General features: G+C 45.3%; 1 protein-coding gene across 2 annotated transcripts; it reads left to right on the top strand.

The window, feature by feature from the left end:
• Nucleotides 1-2,252: 2,252 nt before the first annotated feature.
• HUS1 (HUS1 checkpoint clamp component) lies at nt 2,253-14,608 on the top strand. Of its 2 annotated transcripts, none has more exons than XM_066631292.1 (8): nt 2,253-2,405; nt 4,338-4,465; nt 5,497-5,673; nt 7,254-7,361; nt 8,259-8,333; nt 9,526-9,625; nt 11,467-11,648; nt 13,033-13,111. In XM_066631292.1, the coding sequence occupies exons 1-7, from the start codon at nt 2,354-2,356 to the stop codon at nt 11,637-11,639; spliced, it is 813 nt and encodes a 270-aa protein (XP_066487389.1). In that variant the 5' UTR covers nt 2,253-2,353; the 3' UTR covers nt 11,640-11,648; nt 13,033-13,111. The 2 variants fall into 2 exon arrangements, with proteins under 2 accessions (XP_066487389.1, XP_066487388.1); XM_066631291.1 differs by having other exon boundaries at nt 2,254-2,405; nt 11,467-11,598; nt 13,033-14,608.
• Nucleotides 14,609-17,230: the final 2,622 nt, after the last annotated feature.

Here is a 17,230-nt window from a genome sequence, read left to right as displayed (position 1 = left end):
TTTCTACTGAAATGATTGTGTACTTCAGAGGGGCATCTAGAGCCTCCGCCTCTTCCTCCATCTTTCAAAACAGCACCCATTGTTGTCATGCCACTCTCCACACCCGTCCACCCCTGCTCCTTCTAATTACCTTGAAAGGAAAGGCGCAGCAGTATCACCCAATAGAGGCACAAACCAATTGACTAGCACCAAGCAGAAGAACTGTGACAAAGTGGCTGCTAACTAGCCCTTCTCATCTGCTGGACTCTGGATGGTGGATGAACTCTTCATAGGCTGTAGATCAACTTACCCTTCACCAGTGTTCTTGTGTTAATGAGGACTGAGCAGGTAATTACCTGAAGTGTGTTTTGCTCTCAGTTGTCTGAGGCTGCAATTCTATACGTGCTTCTCTGAAAGCAAGGTCCATTGAACACAGTGGGACAGACTTCTGAGTGAACACATACTGTATGGGACTACAGCAGGGGTACTCAAACCCTGGCCCTGGGGCCACTTGCGGCCCTCGAGAACTCCAAATGTGGCCCTCAGGGACACCCCAGTCTCCAATGAGCCTCTGGCCCTCTGGAAACTTGCTGGAGCCTGCACTGGCCCAACACAACTGCTCTCAGCATGAGGGTGACTGTTTGGCGACTGTTTGACCTCTCACATTAGCTGTGGGATGAGGGCTCCCTCCACTGCTTGCTGATTCACATCTGTGATACAGTAGCGGCAGCAAAGAAAAGGCTGGCCTTGCCTTGTGTGATGCCTTTTATAGGCCTTGAGCTATTGCAAGACCTTCATTCATTCATATACGTTCCACCTCTAGTATATTAATTTATGTAAACTCATGTAAATTTATTTAAATTTTAAATGTAAATTAATTCTTTTTTCCCCCGGCCCCCAACACAGAGAGATGATGTGGCCCTCTTGCCCAAACGTTTGGACACCCCTGGACTACAGCAATCCTGCAGTTACATGTTTGATTGGAGTGCATTATATACTTAAAAAAAAAAAGCTTCTTGCTGTGAACCACTGAGAGGGATCCTCTGGGGATAGAGAAGCGGGATAAAAATAATCCCTACAGAACTCCTGGACTTAAACAGGGTGAGCAATGGGGGGTGGTGGTGGAGGAAAATGTCATAGGAGGTTGAGAAGATGATGCCCCACAGCATCAAGGGCTGCTCAAAAACTAGATACTAGCAGCCCAATCCTATTCAGACTTTCCTGGGAGTAAGCCCCATTAACTCTAATGGGACTTACTTCTGAGCAGACATGCATAGGATTGGGCTCTAAGATACTAATAGAACAGAGTGCCTCTACCTTTAACCATTGTATAGAACAGTGATTTCAATCTTTTTCATCTCTCGGCACACTGGCAAGGCACTAAAATGGTCAAGGCACACCATCAGCTTTTTGACAAGTGACAAAGCACACTATGCTATTAGTGGGGGCTCACATCCCCCAATGGTCCTCTTGATAAATAACCCTCTCTCAAATTTCCGCGGCACACCTGGGGACAATTCACGGCACACCAGTGTGCCACGGCACAGTGGTTGAAAATGGCTGGAACAGGGACGTGTGATGGTAGGACTCCAGTGGGGAGGCTCTGCCTCACCTGCCTCCCCACCCACCACAAGTCCCTGGTATAGGAGGGAATTTGGGCAGGTGCAGTTTCTAGAACCCTTCCATGCTGACCTGCAACTGCCCAAATTCCCTCCTCTGTACCAGGGACATGCGGTGGGTGGGGAGGAAGGTGAGGCACAGCCTCCCTACTGGAGTCCTTTGAAAAGCGCTGCTGCTGTGGGAGGTGAGGCAGTGCCTCCCCACTGGAGTCCTTCCACCTGCCATCACAGGTCCCTGTTCTAAACAGGGTTCAAGGTATATGGTTCAAGGCAGAGGCACTCTGTCCCCCCTTTGCATCTGGTCACCCTCTCCAAAGCAGCAGCGTAGCCCGGGGTGCGGGTGTGTGCGCAAAGCACCGCACTAAGTTTTGCAGGGCGCCACACCGCGGCGTGCAGCGGCCCTTCCCCTTCGGAGCCTTTCCGGGCGCGAGAGCAGAACGGAGGGGGGGGGCGCGTCGCTTGCACGCCGCCCTGCAAAACTTAGTGCTTTGCTCCCCCCGGCTACGCCACTGCTCCAAAGCGTCAGTAGCTCCACCAGGCTCTCCGCTCTCTCTCGTCCCTTCGCCGGATAAAGAGGAAACGACGCGAGCCTTCAAAGCCAATGAGCAAAGAGCCTCCGCAGCGCAGTGAGAGCAGCACGGAAGTGAAGCTGCGGTGGGACTCTGGCTCTTTCCTGCCTCTGGCGGCCGGAGGGGGCTGGCAGCCAGTGGCCGCGGCCGCCCAGTGTGGTCCTTGGCGCTGGCTGGAGCTGCACAATGCGGTTTAGGGCGAAGATCGTGGACATTGGATGCCTCAACCACTTCACGCGTGAGCAGGAGGGTTTGATGGGGAAGAAGCTCCAGCTGGAGGGGGGGGAGGAAAAAGTGCTCGCCACACTTCCCCCCCCCCACTCCGGTTTGGCCTTGACGTTCCAGTACACTAGCTAGGGACTTGCGGTGTGTGGGGAGGTAGGCGAGGCAGTGCCTCCCCACCGGAGTCCTTCGAAAAGCATCACCTGCGTGGGAGGTGCTCAAGCATTCCCAACCCGCATGGATTGGGAGTGCTTGAGCATCTCCCACGGTGGCGGTGCTTTTCAAAGGACTCCAGTAGAGAGGCGCTGCCTCACCTCCCGTGGCAGTGGTGCTTTTTGAAGGACTCCGGTGGGGAGGCACTGCCTCACCTCCTGTGGTGGCGGCACTTTTCGAAGGACTCCAGTGGGGACTGAAGCACCGCCTCACCTGCTTCCCCACCCACCACATGTCCCTGAGTTAAATGTCACACCTGGTGGGAAAAGGCTACAGCTTTTCTGTTGAACTTCCACCTAGGTAGTGACTACGGATACTGCAAGAGGAGTTGGCCATTCCAGAAATGAAGTACAGTTTTTAAGAGAAGAGCACTGACCATAGTTTCTTCCTCCTTCTGCACTTGCACTAACACATACTAAACTTTTTAGCACCAGGACCCACTTTTTAAAATGACACTTGGTCGCAGTGATTTTCAACCTTTTTCATCTCAGGGCACACTGACAAGGCACTAAAGTTCTCAAGTCCTGCTATCAGTTTTTGGACAATCAATAAGGGACACCTACTAATAAATGTCCCCCAAATTCCCGCAGCACACCTGCAGACTATTCACAGCACACCAATGTGTTATGGTACACTAGTTGCAAATTGCTGCTCTGTCAGGACCCACCTAGCTTTACATGTCTTAAAAAAGGGTTTCACTTTATGAGCCACTCAAGCCTCTGTTTTTATCCTCCTTATGGGGTGGGTGGGGGGAACACTGCCTTCTGGAGCGCTTATTGAATTCCACATTCATCAGATTGGGACCATTCTGCTACAGCCAAAAAGGATGTTGCTGCCTGATTTATGAATGCTAAGGGGTGTGGCTATAAAGGTGATTGGACAGTAGTGCTTCCCCCCCCCCCCAAGTAGCAGCTTGTTCAACACTTTTTTGCACATAGCCTAATCTGCCTTGTCAGTTTCGTGACCCACCCAAAATTGGGTCATGGCCCACTGGTGGGGCCTGACCCATGGTTTGGGAACCATTGATGTTGCAGAATGACATGGTAGAATGGACTGTATCGCTTCTGACTGAATTCAGGAGAGACTGCTTTTTGAAGACTTCCTAAAAATCACTTTGGGAATGTGAATCTGAGTAGAACCTTTTTCCTGATGTGCTGGTTTGTTTCTTGGAGAGAATTTTTTTTCTACACTTCTACACTTTCTACATTCTACACTTGCATTCTGTCTTTACGGTGTATTCTGAAATGACTTGCTTTCTCCTGCTGTCTGAAGTGATATCTTCAGATCCCACTCTGCTGCTTGCAAGCTATCCTCACAGTCCCCTTCCTGAATGTACCCATTTCTCAGTGATGTAGCTAGAGGGGGTACAGGGGTAGCAATTGCACTGGGCTGCAGGCTGCCTGGGGGGTAACAATCTGGCCCTCCGCCTGTGCAGTTGTACCCCTCCACAGTTACCATTTGTTCCTCTTGCAGAAAGTGCCAGGAAAAATTGCACTCTTTGCAAGAGGGGCAGTGGGGAATGCAGTCTCTGGCCGCTTGCTGCCCTTGTTCTTTTTCCATTTTTTTTAAATGGTAGGTGGGGCATCATTTTTAACTTTGCTCCAGGCTGGTTAGCTATGCCACTGCCATTTCTAGTATGTTTACATAATTTTTTTTTTTTAATTTGTGTGTATGTGTGTTGTCTTAATTGTGGGCACAGATTCTTTTGATACATTGTAAAATATTGTCTCCGTAGGTGTAATAAACACGATTGCCAAGCTAGCCAAGACCTGTACCCTGCGTCTCACAACGGACAAACTTTATTTCATCCTCAGTGACAAGGTGGCAAATGGAGGTGTTAGTATGTGGTGTGAGCTCAGCCAGGTAAGGGTGCTGTTGTAGAAACAGCAAATTGCAGTTTGGGAAGTGCGTATGTGTGTTTTTAAATAAAGGTGGCGTTATTATCCCTAAGTCACAGAATAATGAATTGCCTAAGGGCAGAATGAACCTCTACCCAAGAGGTTCCCAAAGTGGGCGTTGTGACAAGTCCCTGGGGTGTCACAGGACGCATATCAGCCAAGCTGCTCAGCAGTGCGATTGCAACACAGCAGACTGCAGGGCAGAAGCTCTGCTCTGCAGGCTACATGTAGTTTTGCTGTGTGTCCCCCCACCTTGCCTGTTTTACACCAATTTTAGGGTCATTTGAGATCATGGAATCCAGAAGTAAATGCTGGTGATACTGTCATGTCTTGTGTCATTGGTGCTTACTTCTTGGTTTTGTGACTGGTGCCAGCAGGAGAAGGGTGTCACTGCTAAGTTTGGCAACCCCTACCCTACCCCCACGGTGTTCAAGTCCTCAGTTTATGGTCGAAACAATAGTCTGGAATCCCTGCTGGGGGTAGGGTTGTTGTCGGGGGAGGGGGGAAACAATAGGTGGTGAAAAGGTTACACACTTTCCTGCCTGCTACTTCTCCATTACATGTCACCCCCCCCCCTTCCAGTGCCAGTTTTCAGAGCAGTAGGTAGGTTTTTAAGATGTGAGGTAAGGCTCCTTGTTTAGTGAATTGTTGCCTGACCTGAAAAAAAATTTGTATGAGCCTTGCTAATTACATTGCTCCTGTTGACTGGGTGAAGAAGCATCTTTTCAATGGTGATTTTTCTTATACTTAGCAGAGGAAAAGCACCTGTCCCTGTTTAGCATAGCCTCTCTTCCAGTAGCTGTTTGTTGATACACTGGCCCATGTTTTTTTGAAAAAAAAAAAATAGTGATACCTGTTGGGGAAGGGTGCCATCTTTTCATTTATTTTGTTATATAAACCACTTTGTGATCTTGTTGAAAAGTTGTATAGAAATATTGTTTAATAATAAATGCTACTGGCACCATCTCTCTCTTTTTAACTCCTTTGTTGTTTTAGGGGAACTTCTTTGATGAGTTCCAGATGGAAGGAGTAGCTGCAGAAAGCAATGAAATCTATTTAGAACTGGCACCTGAAAACCTCTCTAGAGCATTAAAAACAGCCCAGAATGCTAAGGCAGTGAAGGTCAAGCTGACTAACAAGCACTGCCCCTGTCTCACAGTAGCAGTGGAATTGGTGAGTGGGCCCAAGTGGCAGTGCATCTTTGACTTTGTGGTCCTCTCTTTCAGAAGTACAGCTAGTATCTCTAATTGCTTGGGGCTGCAGTTATGAAGTGGGTTTTTACCTATGAAAGTTCCTGCCACAATAAGGCTTTTATTTTTTTTTTATTTTTTTGGTTTAATCTTTAAAGATAGCATGGGGCTTTTGAAAGAATTATAGTTATTGACCCTTCAGCAAGAGAAGTGGGTCGTTAAACCCAAAACTTTAATAACTTGAACTTCTTCCTCCAAGCGTTTCCGTCACCACTACCACAAGCATTTTGGGAATGCTTGCATTATTGTTTCTCAATGCCTACTGACTTCCTGTCCCCAAGGGGCTTGCTAAAGAGTGGTCCAGTTTCAAGTTCTGACTTCTGGAGAAAATTGTTTTGTACAGAGATGCAGCATTTTCGGAGGCATTGACTTAGAGTGTCTTAGAGTGACTTAGAGTTAGACCTGGCAGTGATTCAGATGAATGACATAGGCTTGGCATCTTTCTTAACTGATGAGCTGATCCAGATCACTCTTGAGAAGTGATATCTGAGTTGATACCTTCACACATGCAGATGTTTTTTCCTCCACACTGCCATGTTTGCAGACTCTCTGTGATGGAGCAATTTCTAAGCACCTGAGCTCATTCTAAGTATTAGTGTGTGTGTTTACTGTTTTTACTGCTTTACCTCCAAGTGCATGTGGCAGCAGTCCCAGCAGCAGACAAGGTTAGCAAAAGCAGGAGTCAGCAGGTGTTAACTCATCCTTCCCACCTGGCACCCCCTTCTAAGGCGTTACTAGAGGAGTCTGCGCTCTGGCCTTGCACAGGCATGGTGCTATTATAGCTAGGGTTACCAGATACAAAGCCGAACAGAGTGCCTCTACCTTTAACCATTGTATAGAAGAGGGAATTTGGGCAGATACAGCTAAGCATGGAAGGGTTTAAAAAGCAGCACCTGCCAAAATTTGCTCTTCTGTACAATGGTTAAAGGTATAGGCACTCTGTCCGACTTTGTATATGGTAACTCTAAGCCTTGCCACTCCATTGCACTGCACAAACAGCCAGTTTTGGAATATTTGTTTAAGATCTGTTTGTTGTTCTGAATCTGGAAAATTGTTCTAAAATCTGGAAAATTCCAAAATTTGGAACATTTCTGGTCCCAAGTGGTTCGGAGAAGAAATACGCAAGCTGTATATATTTGTGTTCCAGCACCATGCAAGAAGTTTAGGATAGTTTCTTTTGTGTTGATACTGAGGAATCTTTTATGCCTCTGCAGAATCTTGGCTTTGAGGTCTCCCACAATATGGAGTCCCAGAGCTAAGGGACAGTTCCTTATTGTTCTGCGATTTGTTCCCTATTATGCAGCTTATGTCTACTCCATAAGAAACTTTAGCAATATGTCTAGCAGAAGTATATCTTCTACAGCTAAAAGTGTCCTTAGTTAGACAGCTAGATAACAGATACTAGGGGCAAAGTGGCAGGTGCAATGTTGGTGAGGGATCTGATCTTCCTAATGGTTAAACTTGCTTGTTGGCTTACAAAATCTTTCACTTTAATATCCCTAGCCTTCCTTGTCAAGCAATAGCCGTGTTGTGACTCATGACATTCCTGTTGGGGTTATTCCAAGAAAGCTATGGAGTGACTTCAGAGAACCAAGAGTACCAGATTTTGATGTGAGTTTTTAAATTTTTCACAAGATTGAAATTTAAACTCCTTTTAAATGCTATGAGCACTTTCAGATTTTAAAATTAAAAGGCAGTAGTTTCAGAAGTTCTCTCTCTGGAACCAATTCTAAACTCTGATTCTATGGAGGTATTTGAGCAGAGCCTGGGTAGCCACCTGTCAGGAACGTTGTAGTTTTAAATATTGTAGTTGTGGTCTTCCTGCATTGGACTCGATCATGTAAGTCCCTTACAACTCTAGGATTGTTTCAGAATCTAAATAGCTTAGTTGTTTGACCTCAAGAAATCTACATTCAGGGGACCTCAGCATTTTGTGAACAACCAAGAAGAGATAATGTCCCACAATTGATTAACTGCTTAGTGCTAAACCTCTGACTAGCCCCACTGAACATTTAGATGCTGTCAGTTAAGCAGGTGCTCAACTCTATGATTATAACTTTGCCTTAGCCAATTGGCTTTGACTGCAAAAATAGATATGACAAGTGGCTTATCCCCAACTCCTAAGGGAGAGTGCTCTTGTCCAGGGCTCTAGCTAGCCTAGAACAGAAACATTGTAGCACTTTTTTTGAAACTTGCAGTGAGGAGGAACTGGGGGGGAATCTTTTTTTTTTCCTTCCCATCTTCCTGAAACCTTTTCTCAGCTGCGCTACATAATGCTAAAGAGTTCAGGCTCAAGGCTATTAACCAGCCCTGAGTTTGAGTGCTTTATTGCCCCATAGCAAACAAAACACTGGTAGCTTCTATTTATAAATTTGCTTAATTCACCCTGGAGTCAAGTGGCATCTTGCAAAGATTTTAAAGTAGTCCCTTTACAGTTGGCACTAGACATCCTTGCTCTGTATGACTGTGGTACATGCGTGGCTCAAAGCAGACAATCTGATTTTATAGGTCAGCATTTATTTACCAGTCCTGAAGACCATGAAAAGTGTGGTGGAGAGAATGAAGAACCTCAGCAATACTATAGTGAGTTGTTTTCTTAATTTTTGGGGTGGAGGTGTGTTTCTGGAGAACAGTGTAGTAATAGAGCATACAGCTAGGATGTCCCTGCCTGATAATAGCCTTGTGGATGGTACAGTATTTTTCATTGTTTTCCCTTGCCTTGTTCAAAGCGGTAGTCCTGAACACTCTTACTAGGCAGTACACTCCATCAAACACAATGGAACTTACTTCTGAGTAAGCATACATAGGACTGTGCTGAGGGAGATGCATGTTTGCAGTATTTTTTACAATCTACTGATTCTTTAATAGCAGCTTGACCTGCAGCCATAAGCACAAACAGCTGCTAATCTCCATGCTGTAAAATGCTTTACCGGCTGCTTTCTGCAGATCAAACTATAGATAACTGAGCAGAACAGGCCATTTTTTGATCATTTGGCAATACTGTTCAAAGAGGGCCCAGTCTTATCCAGTGTTCCTGTGCTGATGCAGCTGCAATGCAGGAGGTATTGAGGAGGCCTCTGTGACTGCACCCCCACTGCAGGATGCAGTGCACTCCCCATTAGTACAGCTGCCTCAGCTGTGGAAAGTTGGATAGGATTGGGCCCTAATTGAATAGTATTGCCAACTTATGCATGGCCCTTGCATGGATGTGTTTTTCCCATTTATGCCTATTGTTTGAACCAAATAATATCTGACTACTTTTTAAAAAAACACATGTCAGTGCAGTTATTTATGTGAATGTACACCCATGTCTGAAAGTATATCAGATTTACAGGACCAAGGCCCACTGTTATTTGGATAACAACTGTTACCTTTTCTACTGATCTGCATTCTTGTAGCACAAGAATGAGGTTTGCTCGTAGCAGTGGTGGGCCTGGAGGGGACCAGGGGGGCAAATACCCCAAGTGCTGCATTCGCACAGCACTCCAGACCGCGTGGGAAGCCTTCTGAGGCTTCCAATGTGATCTCAAGCAGTACTTCCGGTTTCCCAGAAGTACTGATTAAGACTGCGGGAAAGCCTCGGATTGCTTTTGCAGTTGGCCACAACGTCGCGCAAGGCTCCGTGGCATTGGGTAAGCGGGGGGGGGGTGTGGCATGGTGCAAGGGGGAGACATTGTGGACTTTTGCCCCTGGGCGTATAGTGGGGCAGGTCTGTTACTGGCTAGTAGACTACAGTTAATTGTTGCGAAATATGATTGTTCTGTTTTTGTTGTAGGTAATAGAAGCAAATCTAAATGGAGAAATGAACTTGAAAATAGAAACTGATCTTGTGTGTGTCACAACTCATTTTAAAGATCTTGGGAATCCTCCTTTGGGTAGGCATTTTTTTCCTTGTCAGAGAAGAGGTCTTAAATGAAATGCTCAGGAAGACAAAATCATTAAACATTTTGAACAGTTTTACAAAAAGCAAAGCATTTTCATCAGCGTTTGTTGCTGTAAAAGAGAGGTTGCGTTTCTCTCCAGTCGTTTTCTTACTTTACTTCAGCGATTTTCAAACACTGTGCTGTGGCACACATCCGCTGCAGATGGTCCACTGGTGTGCTGTGGGGTTTTGGAGAGGGTCATTTACTAGTAGGGCCATTGGCGGATGCAAGCCCCTAACCAGCTGCATGGTGTGCCTTGTCAATGATCAAAAAACGGATGCTGTGCCTGATAATTTTAGTGCCTTGTCAATGTGCCATGAGATGAAAAAGGTTGAAAATAGCTGCTTTGGCTTTTAAGCTTCGGAAGCAAAGAGCAGGGAAGAAAATTCCAAACGAGTGGAATGGCTGAAGTGATTTCATGCTGTTGTGGTTTCAGATACAGTGATGGAGAAATGGCTGCCATAATGGAAGCTTGCACTGAAAATAAATAAATAAAAATGGGGCAGGCAGAGAAAATAATTATAATGGCTTGAGTGCACTGTGTGTTGCATTGTCAAAATGATTTTCCATATTCAATAGCACTCCCCTTTTCAGCATTGATGGTTTTCGGAGTCAGTTCACGCAAGAGCTAGGCAACCAATCCCTTTCATACTTTGAAGCCTCCAACTGGTGGTAGGTACTGTGGGTTCTGACAATTGCTATCACCAGCCAGCTAGACAGCCCCATTCCTGCCCTCCAGCGTTACTACTGCCACCACTTGGCTTCCTCAGCTCCTTTGGGCAGCAGCAAAGAGGAAAGGAGAGCTGAGCCCATAACGGCTGCAGAGGCCTCTGAACATTTATCCAGATATCTGTATTACCTCTCCTGAGAGACTCTCCAGGTAGCTCATGTTCGGTTTAGGACACAATACTCACTAATTTTTTTCTTCCTCCTCACAGAGGCAGCTAGTGGATACCTTATGCAAGGAGAGAGATACAGCTTAGCTTTTAAAGGCACAGCAGGCAGTGGTAGTGATGCTGGCTCTTGTCCACTGGCCCTCCACTTTGCCATGAAATGCAAAAGCTTCAGTGCAAACTGGCCCTGAGGATTCTGGCAACCCCCCCCCCCCGGTTTTTGGGGTTGGAGCTGTAATCTGGCACCATGTGACAAAATGGATATTCCCAGCTCACCTATTGAAACTTGGTTAATTCTCCAAGGCTACTCAACTTTTAGCTGTAATTCTCAGACATAAAATGGCAATGGCCACCCTCCTAGGATTAATGTGGTGATGATGGAGTATATAAGGAGCTTGCCTGCTAGCTGCCAGAGCCTATCCATGTTTGTTTAGGGCCGGGGCCTCCAAACTGTGGCCCATGGTGCACTGAGAAAAGCATCTCAGGTGTGGCACAGTGATGTCATAGCCTTACCATTCTGCCTCATTGGCTCCCATCTTCACACCTGATCTTTGCAGAAACTCACACCGGGCAACTGCTTCTGTTGTTGATCGTCCCAGAAAGCTCCCCTGATTTCCCAGGTGAAGCTGTTGCCCGGCGTGAGTTTCTGCAAAGATTGGGTGCACAGATGGGATGGGAGGCGGTGGGGCGGAATGGTAAAGCTTCATCACCACACCACATCCAAGATGCTTTTCTCAGCTTACCAGCTCTGGCCCAATGGCCAGTGTTTGGAGGCCCCTGGTTTAGGACTGTGATCTACTGATGGTGGCACAAAAACATTACAGCTTTTTCCTTATAACTCGCTGTAGATATATATACGTTTATAGTTGATACAAATGTCGCTCTTTTTGGGACTTTTAGTATCTGAGGATGGCTCTCAGTTCTCCGCTCAGGAGAGGGACCCTGAAAGCATGGCTGAGGCACGCATTGACATTAAGAAGCTACTCCAGCTGCTTGCAGGGCAGCAAGTGAACCCCACAAAAGCACTGTGCAGTAAGTATTCCTTTTGGCTTGGTTGTCGAAGAAGCCATTGACTTCTCTAGGTAACAAGAAGCAGATCACGTAATGCATGCACATGGGGCCATATTCTTTCTGAATAAACTTTCATATGTGATTGTACCTGATATTTTGGGGGCCAAACTGGGCTTGAGGTAGACAGACCCACGTGCAGAAACAACTCTGCTGCTAAATATTCGTAAAGGCTGGGGGAGATGACCTGAGTCCTCCTTTCAGCTGTGCTTGCCTGAAAACCATTTTTTTTTTTTTTTTTTTGAGGAGGAGTATTTTTCTCCTGATGGGTTTCAGGGCCAGAAGTAAATCGGGTTGCGGGAAAGCATGGCTTCAGAAAGGGAAAACATGACTGTTTGGGAGAGGTCCTGCTTAATGTTTGCTTTGAATGTGCCCCTTTTCTGCTTTATCCTGAGCTGGCAGGACCCAGGCTGAGTGCTTCTATCTTGGCATCTATTTGGGGGAAGGTCCATGTCCCTCGAGTCAGAAATCCTGGAAAGGTGCTGCCAATCACTGTAGACACTACTTTGCCATGACCTGAATGTGAACTTACCCAGTCTGTGGGTAATTGAAGTCACCCATTACTTCACCCCTTTCTCCTTGGGATGCCTCTCTGACTACCCAAGGCAGGATCACCCCTTGCATTTTGTTCAGAGGGTAATGACATGTTCTAAGTACAGGTGGGGCCTCCTTATCTATGGGTTTGGGACCCATGAATCTGACTGCGCTCTGGTCGTGACCTGCGTCTGGAAGGCCTCACCAAACCTCTCAGACACGACCAAAAATGCCTTCCGGTCATGCCTGGAAGGTGTTCTGAGGCACAAGGAGGCCACTCACAGCCTTCTCGCATCTTAGAAGGCCTTTCAGAGGCTTGATGAAAAACTGCCCCTTCCTACACCTCTGGACATGACCAGAAAACACTTCCAGTTGCATCTGGAGGTCCTCTGAGCACCTGCCCCCACAGATCTTAATATCTGCTGGTTCAGTATCTGCAGGGGACTCGGGAACAGATCCCCTGCAGATTCAGAGGGCCAACCTGTGCTATGTTATTTGGACTGCTATTTCCATCCCTTGTGATTCCATGGAGGAGTCTGGTCTCCCTAAGTTTCCTAGTTTGTTGTTTCTGTCTGACAGGTAGCTATACCACTCCCAAATATGCCACTTCATTCTTTCTGTAGAGTTTGCATCCTGAAGTAACCGAATCCCACTGGTTCTCTTTGTTCTATCAAGTTTCCGTTATGCCTACTTTGTCTACGTTCTTCTTAGCTTGGAGACTTCTGGCATTTGCACCATAAAACATTGATACATTTTGTCTTCTGGTATATATTTGCCTGCCCTCCCAAGCTGAGGAAGTTGGCCATTTAGTATCGACATGGCATGATTCGTTTGTTTTTATTTAATACAGTTTATGTTTTGCAGGTATTGTAAGCAAGAGGATTGTTCACTTCATCTTGCTCCATGAGGATGTTTCCCTTCAGTATTTCATTCCAGCTCTAGCATGAATTGAGTGGTCCTCCCAATTGCAGCTGTTTTCCATGCCAAAGTCTCTTCTTCAGAAGCTGAGATTAGCAAAAAAAGGGTTGGGAATGGATCAGGATTTGTTTCTATCTCTGTTAAACACAAATTGTAATTGGTTTCTATGTACAGAAGAATTGAAAGTCTGATTTTTTTTAAAACTGTACATAGAATTTAAGTTAAAGTCTATTTTGTGCTTTTATTGGTTTATATATTTTTTAAAAGAGAAGAATCTGTGAACCTTTAGTCATCCTGTTACATGCAGGGAAATAACACAGGGCTCACGATCCAAAAAGTGATGAAGAAGAGACACCAGCAACAGCCACTGAAAAAGGTGAAGAGGGACAGTTGCTCTCCCCCTGCTAAATATACAGTAAGAGGACACAGCTTTAAAAGGTGCCTCTTTGCCCATTTAGCAGGGGACATTTGGCTGGGTATTTTCCCTATTCGCCCTAGTTGGTTGGTGCTTACACCCACAGGCAAGCACATGATCATCATTGATGTACTTGATGAGAGGCTCTTGGACAATTGCCCTGATTCACTGAAAAAAAAATCCCCATCTAGCTGCTATGGCTGAAAGGGTGCTTAAGCGAGTAAGGTAAATTAAGGACATTGTGTTGTATTTTAAGAAGTGTTCATTATAGTGAGTTAAAACCTATTACCATAAAAAAGTGTAATGTTTCAAGTTACATTTCTGATGTTGATGATTCATAGACCCTGCATTTCACCCTGATTCTTGGGTTTGGTGAAAGGGTTATGCAAGTGTCTGTTGGTGGTGGAGAATTAGTTACTCCTATTCAAAGATCAGAAGCTCCCCCTGGAATAAGAGGCTGAAACACACCAGACAGTTAACTGAAAAGTAGGGGCCCAGTCATGAGCCTGGCTGCAGTGCTTGCTTTAAGTCATTTCTAACCAACATTGCATATATACAACATTGCATATACACAACAGGGATCAAATGCGTACACCTGTGGGCTGGGCAGAAATGGGTTAAGTGGTGGGCTAGAAGAGGAGACATGTGGGGGCGGATCCCTTACTTCAGATGGTAGTGGAAGATGATGGCACAGCATGGTGGTGTATTGTGGCATGTATGAGGGCTTAAGCTAGCAGTAGTGGGTGGGCAGCAGAATACAGCACTACCTTGGACGTCAGGTTAGTTTGAGAATGGAACATCCATTCATATCAGTGGAGTGAAATACAGATCTAGTGTGACAATGGCATCCATCCAACTGATAAAACAGCCAGGTCACCCCCAAAGCTGCCTGTAACTAGGCTTATAGAAAATCCTGATCTTTACAGATCAGGTAATTGAAATATTAATTTCAGTTCACTAGAATGCTATTTTAGAGAGTAGGGAGAAAAAAGCTTTTTCCTATGTCTTCAGAATGGCAAAATGCCTGTCAGTTGGCCCAAAACCATGTATGAATAAATTTGAGGTACAAATGAGACAGTCTTCACGGAATAAACGGTGAAGCAATTAGTTGGTTTCCTGTACATCTTTTTCATATCAGATATTATAAATGTTTAGTCTCATAGTTTATCTTCTGTTTATATTCTTTGGAGTAGGTAATCTAAATGGTAATGCTTTGAACAGAGGGGGAGAGAGAAATATATTTGCGCTCTGTTCTTGCCAAATAGCAAAGTTTGTTGAGTTGGTTTGATTGACTTACTATTGACCCTCTTTCTCTGTATGTATATTCTGTGGTCTTTACCTCGATAAATCCCTACTTTCCAAGCCACTCTAACTAGTTTGAGTTGGAAGAGAAAAATATATGGCTGGTCTGAAAGTAAAAATATCACTGTAAGATGTGAGCCTGATGCAAACATTGTTACTGCCAACAATTAATCTCATGCAGTCCCAGGGTCTGTGGAACTGTTGTAGCATGTGCTTGGATTGGCCCTATCTTCTAGTAAGTCTGCACCAACCATGGTGAGCTGGAGCTCACCTCTTGATGTTGCTCTGTCAGCAGTCAGTCTATTCAGTGTAACTGGCCATACAGTGTTTGCACATACATATGAGTACTTCGGCTGATTTCTCTACACTTATTGGAAATCTGAATGTGGGTGAACTGTTGAATTGCACTGAGCTGCAGTTTGATGCATGAGGGCCGTTCACATCACAAGCTAGACTTTGATGCCACAGTTATCCACTAATGAGCATGCATGTGTGAATCAGTCCCCAGAAGCTGTTGTTCTGTATATTCTAAGAAAAAAGGTATCTGCCAGGAAAAAAAGTATTTGCTTGTCAAATTGTTTAAAATGCCTAGGTGCTATATCCAGAAAAACCATAGACCCCGTTTGTGGCATATACAGGTCCAATCTTGTTATACACAGATTTTTTTTATACACGGATTTGACTCAACACGAATCACCACTGCAGATGAGAAGGAATGTGCTGATCGCTGGAGAAGGAGAAAAATGCACCTCTTTAAAATCACAGTTTAAAAAAAACTGCTTTTCTTACTGTTGTGGAGAGTCATGCAAGCAATCATTCCATTCTTCAGCTGAGCCAGGCAAAGGCAGGGGATCCTTTGCATTTCTGATTGCTGACAGCCTCTCTACAACAGTAAGAAAAGCTGTTTTTAAACCACAATTGTAAAGGGACACACATTTTTATTTTTTTAAACTGCTTTTAATTAACACATTTTATGGTATCAGCAGGGAGTCCCAGAATCAAACCCCTGCAGATGCCAAGACACAACCTTATTCCATTAGGAGCAATGGAGGGGCAAGAAACCTGGAAGTGGGTCTTTAAATCCATTCTTCCTCTGTTTTTTAATCCACTTTTTTATCCACTAGGGGTTCTGGAACATAACCCCAGCAGATAATAAGGTACGACCTGTATAAAACAAAAGGAAAAGACGATGGGGAGGAAAGAGTAAAAACAAGCCAATATGGTATCAAAATGTTCAAATTATGTCATGAGAATATAGAAGGATCTCAGAAGAGATGATTTGGGGAGGAGAAGATCCAAATGGCCATTTTGCCGAGCCAAGCTGAGAATAAACTACACTGAGGACAGGCTACACTGTTCCATGCTAAACAGTGTGTGAGAAATTACTGTGAAAATAAACGAGCAGACAAACTTCAGGTCCCTCTTCCAGATCTGCCCAGTCTTAGGGCATATCACTTTCCACATGTGAGCTGCAGAGGTAGGTGATTCTAGGCAATGCAAGTCTCCCAACCTTCCTGCAGACAGTTATAATTCTTTTAACAACCTCTTGAATGTTACAATCTTCTCTTAGAACAAAGACTTTTAATTTTTTAAAAAAATTGTATTGGTACAGGGCATTTGTTGTAAATAAAGGACAGTTCGTTGTGTTTAAATCCTATTACGTGTAGCTAGCCCTCAAGAGCATTTGTGTTCCTATACACACAGATACAACCTCAATCCCATGATTGTTTGGGCCATGGCACATTGGTGTGCCATGAATGATCCATAGGTGTGCCACAGGAGCTTGGGGGAGGATCGTAGAAGGACCAGTAAGAGATGTGAGCCCCTCACCTGCAGTGTAATGTGCCTTGTCATTTGTCAAAAAAAACCGATGGTATGCCTTGACAATTTTAGCACCTTATCAATGTGCCATGAGACATAAAAGGTTGAAAATCACTGCTCTAAGGAATCACTGTAGTTATTGTCCTTCTTATCAAAGAACAGCAGATGCTATTTTCATGCCAATTTATTTTTGTTTTTTTTACTCTGAGCATCTGCAAATGTAAACAACTAACTTTCAATGGAGCAGGAAGTGTCCATTTCTGAAGTCTGTGTAATCAAGGTCTGTTCAATTGAGAGTTCACTGTATCATAGTGATTGGTGCTGGACCCCAACCTGGATGACTAACAGCCCAATCCTGAGCTCCCATGGCACTTTTGTCCTCTTCCCCCAGGTGAAGGGAGTAGCCCCGCAATGAGGCTATTCGATTCACCACCAACCAAAAGGTTGACGGTGAGGTAAAGCGCTAGTGTCAGGCGGCAAGCCCCACATGAACGCTCAGGATCCACCAGTCTCCACCGGTCCCGCCTCCCTCTCTCCCAGCTCCCTCCCCCGGCACACCTTCCCCCTGCCCTCTCCTCCCTCCCACTTCCCCACCACACCTCCTCC

This window comes from Tiliqua scincoides, chromosome 5 (assembly GCF_035046505.1).
Source record: "Tiliqua scincoides isolate rTilSci1 chromosome 5, rTilSci1.hap2, whole genome shotgun sequence".
NCBI lineage: Eukaryota > Metazoa > Chordata > Lepidosauria > Squamata > Scincidae > Tiliqua > Tiliqua scincoides.
Note: the sequence above shows the minus strand (reverse complement) of the source record. Positions and strands in the feature narration are given on the sequence as shown.

What these genes read in the sequence shown, in the direction of transcription:
- HUS1 (XM_066631291.1), top strand. Translation starts at nt 2,354, where the DNA reads ATGCGGTTTAGGGCGAAGATCGTGGACATTGGATGCCTCAACCACTTC. An exon ending in CAAGAGTACCAGATTTTGAT is followed by an intron (nt 7,362 to 8,258) that starts GTGAGTTTTTAA and finishes CTGATTTTATAG; the next exon opens with GTCAGCATTTATTTACCAGT. An exon ending in TCTTGGGAATCCTCCTTTGG is followed by an intron (nt 9,626 to 11,466) that starts GTAGGCATTTTT and finishes TGGGACTTTTAG; the next exon opens with TATCTGAGGATGGCTCTCAG.